Source organism: Ctenopharyngodon idella, chromosome 15 (genome assembly GCF_019924925.1).
Source record: "Ctenopharyngodon idella isolate HZGC_01 chromosome 15, HZGC01, whole genome shotgun sequence".
Classification (NCBI taxonomy): domain Eukaryota; kingdom Metazoa; phylum Chordata; class Actinopteri; order Cypriniformes; family Xenocyprididae; genus Ctenopharyngodon; species Ctenopharyngodon idella.
In genome coordinates this window covers 35,343,068-35,354,898 of record NC_067234.1, presented here as the reverse complement: position 1 = coordinate 35,354,898, position 11,831 = coordinate 35,343,068, and the positions used below count along the sequence as shown (strand labels likewise).

At 34.7% G+C, this 11,831-nt stretch overlaps 1 protein-coding gene across 1 annotated transcript in view; it reads right to left on the bottom strand.

Moving 5' to 3' along the window:
* Positions 1-4,733: 4,733 nt before the first annotated feature.
* Positions 4,734-11,831, bottom strand: part of LOC127494927 (caseinolytic peptidase B protein homolog) — a 35,213-nt gene continuing 28,115 nt past the window's right edge. Inside the window, exons 9-16 of the mRNA XM_051861152.1 lie at positions 10,611-10,666; positions 10,487-10,531; positions 9,096-9,257; positions 7,856-8,012; positions 7,708-7,781; positions 7,501-7,620; positions 6,631-6,735; positions 4,734-6,080 (exon numbers count right to left, since the gene is read on the bottom strand). Coding sequence (XP_051717112.1) covers positions 5,859-6,080; positions 6,631-6,735; positions 7,501-7,620; positions 7,708-7,781; positions 7,856-8,012; positions 9,096-9,257; positions 10,487-10,531; positions 10,611-10,666 — 941 coding nt within the window. The 3' untranslated portion in view covers positions 4,734-5,858. The remainder of the gene's footprint in view (positions 6,081-6,630; positions 6,736-7,500; positions 7,621-7,707; positions 7,782-7,855; positions 8,013-9,095; positions 9,258-10,486; positions 10,532-10,610; positions 10,667-11,831) is intronic.

The window sequence follows — 11,831 nt, the reverse complement described above, 5'->3', positions numbered from 1 at the left end:
ATTCTGCAAATAAAGAGGAGAAACACTTTCAGAACACATTGAGATCAACCGAATTGTTGCGTCTAAAATGCAAATAGTTAAAAAAAAAAAAAAAAAAAAAAAAAAAAAAGATTATGAAAGACTATTTTTGATTTGATTGAGTTTTTTTTTATCCTCAATAGAAAGCAACGAAATTAGCCATACATTCAGTCAAGAAAAGTAGTAAAAACATCGTTAAAATAGTCAACGTGACTACAGTGGTTCAACTTCAATGTTATGAAGCCACGAGAATACTTTTTGTGCACAAAAACAAAAAAAATAATGACTTTATTCAACAAATTCGTGTCAGACTCGTACGCGCCTTTTTCACAGACTGTGATGACGCGTTTTGACGGTCATCAGCATCGTAAATCAAGTTTTTTATATTTTAATTTTTTATTTTTTTTAATGTACATTTATAACATTATACTTTGTATTATATTATCTTTGCATCAAATTAGAAATAACTAGTTCCCGCTGCTGTGAGGGTGTTTCAAATACAGCGGCTGTGGGAGTGACGGTAAAAATGACATCTTTCTCTCTTCTGACTGCTGTTATCAATCGCTCTCTATTTTTTTTTCCTCTTTTGAAAGTTGTGAAAACACTATTGTGTAGTTTTTCCTTTTGTTATTTGAACAAATGAGAGCACAAAAAAATATATTTAATGTAGTATCTTACAACAACACTTAGATTTAGATGTCACCGGAAGTACATTTACCCTGCGATGCCGAGCGCCGGAAACACGAAACCCGGAAGTGTGAAAAAGGCTAAGCTGCATCCAAAATCGCGTACTGTTGAGTAGGTACTACATTTGAATTTAAATTTACTTCACGACCGTTGAAAAAGTACGTTCAATATACAAATGTGTGTAGTATGAATGAATTAGGAATGTACTACATCCGCCATGTTGTTACTGTCACATGACCTACCAGCATCAGTTACGTCCCTTCAACTTCATTCGCAAATCCTCTACCGTGGCCTCATGGGATAGTAAAGTGTCCATCATATGCGCACTTCAGAATTTTGCCGGTAGTAGTAAGTCATCCAGGTACTTTCTACTGTATTTCGAATACTATGAATTTGGACATACTACTCTGTTCGCATACTGTTTTTCACGTACTATATAGTAGACAAGTATTCAATTTCGGACACAGCTGAACACAGTGCAGCGCTTCAGTGTTTACGTCCGAACGCCAACTCAGTATTAGCCGGCTCTTGCGTCAGCATGACACGCATGCGTCGGCTGCTCACGTGAACAGGTGTCGGCCAAGAATGAGCCAGTGTTCTGAAGTAGAACACGGAAGTGCTGAATGTAAATAGTGTAACAGAATGACAGGAATTTGTTGAATAAAGTTGTTATTTTTGTTTTGTTTTTGCACAAAAAAGTATTCTCGTCACTTCATAAAATTAAGGTTGAACCACTGCAGTCATGTTGACTATTTTACCTATGTTTTTACTACTTTTCTGTATTTCGTTGTGTAAATTTCCTTTATTTCTATTGAGGATATATAAAAAAACCTCTTGGATTTCATCAAAAATATCTTAATTTGTGTTCTGAAGATGAACGAAGGTCTTACGGGTGTGGAACGACATGAGGGTGAGGAATAAATGACAGAATTTTCATTTTTGGGTGAACTAACCCTTTAAGACTGGCAATAAAACTAGCAATATAATTTGGTCTGTCAAAATAATAAAAATAATAATTAAATTAGTAGGCTATATATATATATATATATATATATATACATAAGATTGATTGCCTATGCATTTAATTATTTTATGGTTTGTTATTAAGAAAATAATCTCCAGACAGGCTTCTAGTGACACTAATGCATTTTTATATTCACAATATAGAAATTAACCTCCTGGAATTCTAATATAGCCTATAAAATATTTTCAAACATGTGCGATCCATTTTTGTCGAATGCTTTAATCGAATCGTTTAATTGAAATGTCTAAATATGGACCTATATTATGAAATATAGCAAATGTTAGACAAAATAAACAGGACTTCATTGCGGTTTGAGTATCTGTAAAATCAACAATTTGACGTCAGAAAATTCTAAAGTAGAAGAAAAAGAAGCAGTTTCCTACTGACGTCATTTTATTAATGCAAAAACAAAAGCAGCATCAGATGTAGCGATTCTCTCGTGCAGTTGTGTGTGTGTGTGTGTGTGTTGTGGCAGCAGCTGGAGAGGCTGTAATGGGCAGAAGCGTTAATCAGATCAGGGCTCCGGGGCCCCGCGCGCTCAGAGCCCGACACAACCGGCGCTGCGCGGGACCTGTGCAAACTTAATCAAATTAAACCCTCCTCTAAACTAATTAGCCGGCAATCTGCCACGCGAGCTGTCCCAGAGCAAGCTTTGAATTAGGCAGAATGGATTTTTTCCCCTAGTCTTTCAGAAAGAGACACGAGACAGAAGAGAAGCTGCTTGCGCTTTTAGGCTCTTTTATTCCCCTCTTATGTTCGTCTGAGAGGAAGAGACTGTGTGTGTCACGCGGGGAACTCTCTGTTGTGGACATGTGTGGCACAGATGTTCTTGTTGAGATATAACGGTGAATGATGGGAACAGTAGAGTTATATTACACCTCTGAGTTTAACAGCAGGTAACAGACACCTGATATCAGAACTGCACATATGTGCTCAGACAGGCTGCGATTTATCTTCGGCGTAAATATAAGAAGGTTATCAAACTAACGGAACGCGTGAAGTGCACGCGTCCGAAAATATCGCAAGATAGCGAACGCTTGATGTGTATACACAGCGATGTATCCAGAACATGCCCGTTCAAATCAATAAAACAGTAAACGCTGCCATTAAAAAGCAACCAAACACCGCGAACGAGAGTACGACAACAGAGAGCAACGACACACACGAGACAGAACGCTGACATAATCAGCGGGAGTCACCGCTACAAAATAGAACGCTTACGTCATCAACAGAACGTTCAAAAAGTTACACTGATCACTGCTGATACAAAGTCGCAGCTCGTGCTGTAAACACAATATCTACACTGCAGCGTTTCACTGGCATGATAATCATTCACACACATGAAGCAACATGTAATAATTACACAAACACACAAAGAATACATTTCTTTATAGTCCAGATAGAAGTAAAACCTGTCAGATTGTTAGTAATTTGTGTATCATATCAATAAATATAAATGAAAATGAAAAACAGACTAAGTGCAACAGCACAAGTTTAGTGATGGAGACAGAAGCAGGACTCTCTCTCTCTCTCTCTCAGTGTAATTTGTCATCTCTCAGATGCAGAGCTACAGGACTGTAAATGGTAAATCAATAATTCTCTGTGTTCCTGCAGGTTTGTCCGGTGGGACTCCAGCAGAAGAGAGAGACGAGAGACCAGCAGCCGATAAAAGACACGGACACACACGATAATGGACGAGAGACGTTCACGGCTGTGTGTGTGTGTGTGTGTAGGCCGGATCAGTTCAGACTGATAGAGGATCATCATTACACACACACACACACACTACCATGAGTGTGTGTGAGACAGAGCTGGTCTGTGGTAATGAAAGCTGTCTCTCCCCCTCTCGCTCTCTCTCGGTTTATAATTGAATTTGACTGTTTTCGAGGCTGAAGGAGATTCTCTCAGTAACATGAGATCTGCTGGTACAGCATCTTCTCCAACACTCCTCATCTCCAGCTCTGATTCACTGCTCAGTATCACCGCACACTTCGAAATAACACACTTGGTTTTTTCACTCTAATTAATGCTTTCATGTGAACGTTTTCAGTTTGACTTCCGTGCATCTCGTGCATTCACCTAAAACAGTCTAAATGTATTTTTCTTCTATTAACAAATGACAGACAAAACTAAAACTAAATAAGTAATAAAACACAGCTGACTCTGTTGAACAGGCCGGACATTAATGAGACGTTTACATCCAAAATACAGGAAAACATGCTAAAATTGCTCAAGTTTGCAATCATTGAAAGGACAGACCAAAACTGTGCTAAATGCAACACACACACACACACACACACACACACACACACACACACACACACACATTTACTCTCTAAATGGGGACATTGCATAGACTTCTATTGTTTTTATATACAGCTAGTTTTAAATACTAAATACTAAAACTGACTGCATTTTTAAAACAAAAAAAAATATACAAACGAGGACGACCCTAAAAGGACTTTTTGGGAGTCTTTGTCTGGTTTAAACTTCTGGACACAAATTTGTCCTGAAAATATGGTTAAGTAGGTACACAAACACACACAGACACACACACACACTTACACACAGAGGAAGAACTGTTTTACAGTGTGTGTGAGTGTGTGTGTATATGAGTGTGAGTGTGTGTATGTGCATGTGTGTGTATATCAGTGTGTGTGTATATGAGTGTGAGTGTGTGTGTGTGTGTGTGTGTGTGTGTTGTGGGAGGTCCAGGCGGTCAGCAGGACTCTCAGGCTCCTCATGCTGTCTCTGTTTTTCGATGCTAATTTCATCCCCACAGGAAGTGAGTGAATCCCTACATGTGTAAAGAAGGATGCAGAGAAAAGAAGGAATGTTCCTCATGCATTCCATCCTTCTGTACCGACACACACACACACACACGTTCCACATTCCCAAACACATTGCTTTCGCATGTTTCTTGCCGTTGGATTACGAACCACAGACACCACGACATTCCTGAACAAACCCGTTACCGGCTCACGAAACACCCAGAGTCAGAGAAGAGACTTCTGAACTTTATTAATGTTTGTGTTCAATAAAAAAAAAGCTTGATTCACAGTTCAACATGTAAATGTGGTTAAACGCTCATCATATGGAAGCTTGTTTCTGTCATGGAAAAAAAATAAATTAAAAGGTAATTGCGACTTTTTATCTCATAATTCAGATTTTTTCCCAAAACTCTTGCAGTTTGTACTTTATAACTCACAATTCTAAGAACTCTGAACTGTGAGATAAAAAGTCACAATTTTCTTCTTTATTTCGTATCCCGTGTCAGAAACAAGCTTCAGTATCATCCTGAGATAACCTGCAATAAACACACAGAACATTAATGTTTTCACAAAAGCACATAAATATCTTCACGTTCAGATGTTCTCGTGATGTTTCTGCAGGATTTTATCAAAACACGTCCTCTTCTAAACATTTAATAACTATAAGAACTATTTTGGCAAACAATTTTACTTGTAATCTTTACATATTTAAGAGCAATCGCAGCGCAGGACGTGATTTTATCCACGAGGAAACATGCTGAAAATGTGTCTATATGAAGCAGGTTGATGAATTATGAAGTATGATTAATTTTTTGGTATGTCATTTGTTAACATCAGTTAATGTTTTAACTATGAATATCATCACTTCATGTTAACAACCGAAACCTTGTTGTAAAGTGTCACATTTTTTTTTGTAATAAAGCTGATGATTCGTTCATATTTCATGTTAAACATTAGTGTTTTAGAGTAACACACTTTGATTTTAACGTGTACTGGATCACATAAAGACTTTATCATACATAACTTTAACTTCCATAAATATAGACATCTTCATATTTTCTGTACATGACAGACGCTCTGGCGTTTGATTCTGGAAGATCTTCATTATTACCAACATCATAAAGCTGCTGTGATTTATGTGAGTTATTAAAGTTACGAGCTCAGCTGTGATGAAACATTGAACGCAGCATTACAAACACCATATTTTTTTACATTTCTGCCAATAATCTGATGAACACTAAAACAACACGTACTAACCAGACTCCAGCTCGTGATTCTTATTTTTATTGTGATGGAACAGAATGAAACAAACGCTCCAGTCGGTCAGTGGATGTGATTCAGTCTTACGCTTCTCTGATTCAGTGGTATCGGTGGGCGTAGGCCACGTTGTCGGGGTTCAGCGGTGGGCGGATGTCCAGTTTTCGGGCGGTGCTGTCGTCACCCACCAGCTCTAGACGCAGAACTGCAGCTCCGTCCTTCTCCTCCGGTCCTCCATCCACACAGAGACGCAGAGTACAGCCCTTCGGCAGAAGCTCCTGCTCGTACGCAGCGGCCAACTGATTCACCACCCGCCGCTCCACCTGCACGCACACACACACACACACAATAAACACATGCTATATATAAATAACTATATACACTATCAGTCAAAAGTTTGGAATAATTGCAATTTTTAATGTTTTTTTGAGTCTCTTCTGCTCATCAAACCTGCATTTATTTGATCAAAAATACAGTAAAAATTGTGAAATATTATTCCAATGTAAATCAGCTGTTTTCTATGTGAATTTATAGTAAAGTGTAATTTATTCCTGTGATCAAAGCTGAATTTTCAGCATCATTACTCCATTGTTGAAAACAGCTTCAGATGTGTGTGGAAACCGTTCAAAAGTTTGGGGAAAGTAAAAAAAAGAAAGAAATTAATACTTTTATTTAGAAAAAGCGACAGTAAAGACATTTATAATGTTACAACAGATTCTATTTCAAATAAATGCAGTTCTTTTGAACTTTCTGTTCATTAAAGAATCCTGAAAAATACAATTTATGACAGTTTCCACAAAAATATGAAGTAGGAATCTGATATTGAATATTGAGGATTGTTCTGATCGGTGATTATCAGGTATCGATCAGCACCTCGTGTTTGATGGAGCGCGCGCCGTAGTGCAGGTTATATCCTCCCGCCAGCAGCTCCAGGACGGGACGCTCCCACTGCAGCGTGATGTTGTGCCTCTGCTTGGCCTGCGGGAACGACATCCATACATCACCACTAAATATTAACTCTTATTACATGAATATTAGTATTTGTAATACATAAAAAAATGTAAAAATTTTATATAAATTATTATTATAAATAATATAAGATAATAATATTATTTATAATATTATTATCTTATATTAAATATATATATATATATATATATATATAATATTATTATCCTATATTATATATATATATATATATATATATATATATATATAATAATTTTGTGTATGGTGTGTGTGTGTATATATATATATATATATATATATATATATATATATATATATATATATATATATACACACACACACACACACACCATACACAAAATTATAATAATTAATAATATTAATGATATTAAATAATATGTTATTTAACATCAAAGCTTGTTATTTTTCTCACTGTACAACATCAGATCATTTTGATTTTTTTAAATGCTGGTATAAACATATTTCAGACCACACACACACACACACACACACACACACACACACACACACACTGATGTATGACTAAAGGCCTTGAACGAGCGTGTTTGTCCCTGCAGGCAAACATCTGACAGATATGAAGTTTTATACATATTTAAATATTTATGAATAGACCACATGTTAACTTCACTAATATGATTACAGTCGTCACAGCAGCAGCTGCTATTGATCCTAGTGTGAGAGTGTGTGTGTCTGTGTGTGTGTGTGTGAACAGTATTTAAAGTCAGATGTTAGTTCATTTCTGTATCTCTTCACCTTCTTGGCCCAGTAGTTGAGCTCTTTGCTGACCAGCTGGATGCGTTCAGAGTGACAGAACGGCAGGAAGTAAACAATCTCGTTGATCCTCCCCAGAAACTCGTCCCGTCTGAAATGAGCCTGAAACACACCAATCAGATCGACCGGTAACACACCAGCAACCAATCACTGACCTCCAGTGAGAAGCGCACGAGGATCATCAGTTACCTTCAGGATGGGGCGGATCACCTGCTCTTTGAACGTGTTGGAGATGGTGATCTTCTCGCTCTTCTGAACGTCTTCTGCAGGGACACAAGCAGATCATCAGACACAACTTTCTCGTACACAAAGTTAAATGTCAAGAGTAATTCCTCACCCAGATTTTCAGCGAGGCGTCTGCGGCTTTGTTCCTGAGCTTCCTGCCTCAGCTGCAATGCATGTTGGGCAATTTCATCACTAGCCACATTGGACGTCATGATGAAGATGGCATCTTTACACTCAATCGTCTTCCCCTTCCCATCAGTCAATCGACCCTGAACAACAGTGACACAGAAACACAGCACATCTTCATATTATCAACCAGCTCTATTCTCTAATCAAAATTATACATTTACTAAAAATTAAAATCATAAAAATGTCAAAAGAAAATATTTTTAAAATAAAAACAATCAAAATAAAAACCTTACTAAAATGTATTGAATCATAAATTGTAAAATTAAAATAATTTATTAAAAAAAAAAATCAAAATACAAATCTTACTAAAAACAAATTGAATCATAAAAATATCAAATTAAAATAAATAAATAATTGTAAAAAAAAACAATCAAAATAAAACATTCACTAAAATTAAAAAACCTTAAAAAATGTCAAATTTAAAGAAAATCAAATTTAAATAAAAACAAATCAAAATAAAAATCTTACTAAAAATCAGTTGAATCATAAAAAATGCCAAATTAAAATAAATAACTTTAATAAAAACAATCAAAATAAAATAATAAAAATGTGAAATTAAATAATTTAAAAATAAAAACAATGAAAATTAAATCTTACTTAAAATGAATATAATCATAAAAAATTTAAAATTTAAATACATAAATAAATAAATATATAATTGTAATAAAAATCAAACTAAAATCTTAAAAAGTTAAAATTAAAATGTAAAAATTATAAACAATCACAATAAAAATAAAAAACTAAAAAATGAATTGAATAATAAAAATTGTCAAATTAAAATAAATAAGTTAAAAATAAAAACAAATCAAAATATAAACCATACTAAAAATTAATTGAATCATAAAAAATTAAAATAAATAATTTTAAAATAAAAATCTTACTAAAAATAAATTGAGTATAAATAATAAATAAATAAATAATTTTAATAATATTCAAAGCAAATTTCAGCTGCTTAATTGCCTGTACCATCACAAAAAGTAAACTATATTATCATCCAGCTCTAATCTGCTGAAGGCGACTATATGAAGATATTAGGATTTTAAGATTTTATAAATATTAATATTGTGATTTTCTGTAAAGCTGATTTGAAACAATGTGTGTTGTGAACTTGACTTCACTAACATTAAATCATTCTCTTCCCACAGATGATTCTGAATCTGTACCTCGTCAAAGAGCTGTAACATGATGGTCAGCACGTCTGGATGAGCTTTATCCACCTCGTCAAACAGAACCACGGCGTTCGGACACTGTTTGAGCTGTTTGGTCAGCTGACCACCTTCTTCATGACCCACGTACCCTGGAGGAGAACCGATGAACTTCGCCACCTGAGAGAAAGAGAGACGGAAAATACACATGAAAGACAAAGAAGATGAGAACTGGGCAGATCTGACCTCTGAGGAGATCAACACGATGATTCGATCAAACACGCACACTGTTCATCCGGCCAAACTGAGTGACAGTGACAGTCCTCTATCAATACAATAAGTGTGTGTGATTGAATTGTGTATTTAGCCTCAGTCTAAGGTCACAGTTCTAACAGCACGACTAAACGGCTTATGAAGGAGAATCACAGAGATCAGATCTAACTAAACCAGAAAAAGACTTCTAGATACACAAGCTCAGCTTCTCTCAATATTACTGTATGCAATTCATAACACAATAAGCACATGATGCTGCATCAGTGATGCCACAAGAGACAAGCTCCTACAGTAGATATTAGAGCAAATCAGGGTTTGGTACTTCGATCATACAAATGTACATTTAAAGTAAATAAAGAATTTTAATATGAAACACTTACTAAAAGTAAATAAATAATTGTACTAAAAAGATTCAAGATAAAAACCTAATAAAAATAATTAAATAATTAAAACCTTAATAAAATTAATTAATACAATTTAAAAATAAAAACACTCAAAATTAAATCTTACTAAAATGTATTAAACCATAAAATTGTATTCAATCACAAAAATGTCAAATCGAAATAAATAAGTAATTGTAATAAAAACCATTTAAAATAGCAACCTTACTAAAGTGAACTGAATCATAAATATGCAAAATAAAAATAAACTATTTTAATATAAAAAAAATCAAAATAAAACGGTTACTAAAATTTATTAAATCATATCATTTTCAAATTAAAATAAATAATTGTAAAATATAAACAACACAAATAAAAACCTTATTAAAAAAGAATTCATAAAAATGCCAATTAAAATAAACATTTTTTTATAAATAAATCCACATAAAACACTTAATAAAAGATGTTAAATGATAAAAACATCAAATTAAAATGAATAAATAATTGAAAAAAACAACACAAATAAGAACCTAAATAATAAATATTCAGGTTAAAATGCTGAGATTTGATACATACATGTGATTTACACATGACATTTGTTGTTTTTGGTCAAACACAAACAGCCTTAAAATCTCAGTGACTGAGACTGAATTCTGAGAGTTTGACTGCGAATTCTGTCCTATAATACACCTGAAATAAAACACTTGTCTAAAAACAGTAGTCAATGAAACGTGTCTGTATTTGTGCAAGTCTCACCTCATGTTTCTCTTGAAACTCAGACATGTCCATGCGGATGAAACCCTGAGGAAAAGAGCGGCAGAATCTTGTCATTTGCCCTTCATGAGCATCATTTCAAGTAAAGGTTTATTTACTGACTGACCTTCTTAATGTCTTTATGCATGTATCGCGCCACCTGCTTGGCCAGCTCAGTTTTACCTGCACAAACAGCCATCAAACATCTACTTGGTTCAATGCAATTAATTTCATCAAACAATAAAATGTCACAATGGTCACGTGAGAGCGGTTTTGACTGTCACGGTCGTTGTGGAGACAGGATGACTACTTCCTGTCGGGAAAAGAGAGATGTGTTTATTTTGCTGGCGTCTTGTGGCACGTGTGTCCATCATCTCTCCCTCCCTTTATTCCTCTCTCAGGGTAATGTACTCTATGAGAGTAAATATCGCTCTTATGAATTTTAATAAACGCATATATGGTAAGTGGAGGGACTTGTTGAATATTGATGGCGTGTGATCAGACGTGCCGCTGGCAAGAGGAGAAGCGTCTCTTCATCAATCAAAGCGCACGAAACAAACACTTTCCCTAGTAGATTAATCACAGTATTTTAAGTTTTGTATTACAAGTTTTTGAAACGTTTTTTTTTTTTTTTTTTAAATAAATAAAGTTTAAATCTGAACATTGGATAAAGCCAGGTTCAAAATTCTTCTTTGCTTTTGTTGACACATTAGAGTTAAAGGTTTTTATAGAGGGGATTTTAGATATCTCTTTTTATCACTCCATAAATCAGAAAACACCATAAACAGACTGAAAAAAAAAAAAACATTTTAACCATGTTTTAAGGAATAAAATGTTATAAAAATCAAGAAAATGATGTTATGAACAAACCCCACAGTAAAAACCTTCAGAATATAGATGTGAATAAAACTCTAAGTTTTGGTGTATGTAAGTGCTGCTGAAGTGGGAAAAAAAACTTTTAAAGATACGCATTGAAATTGGATGCACATAGATAAAGTGTAATAAAATAAACATTCTTTCCATTTGTCTGAAAGAAGACATGTTATAGAAGCAAAAGAGACCACAAAAATGACCAGTGAATGAAAAAACACTGGTTTTCTTGCCTTAAAAGAGACACAGACGTATAAATAATGCGGTAAATAATCATACAGAAGGACTGCAGGACGTAGATCATGCCAGAGGCCTGTCTGACTCCACATGACTAAAAGTGTGCATGTTCATCATGTTTGATGACACGGATCTGGTGAATAAACCCGTCTCTGATTATCATATTAGACTGTAAATCACTTTGGAGAGTTTTACGAAACTCCCATATTACTTTATTATAAAGCGAAACGGCATCTGGATG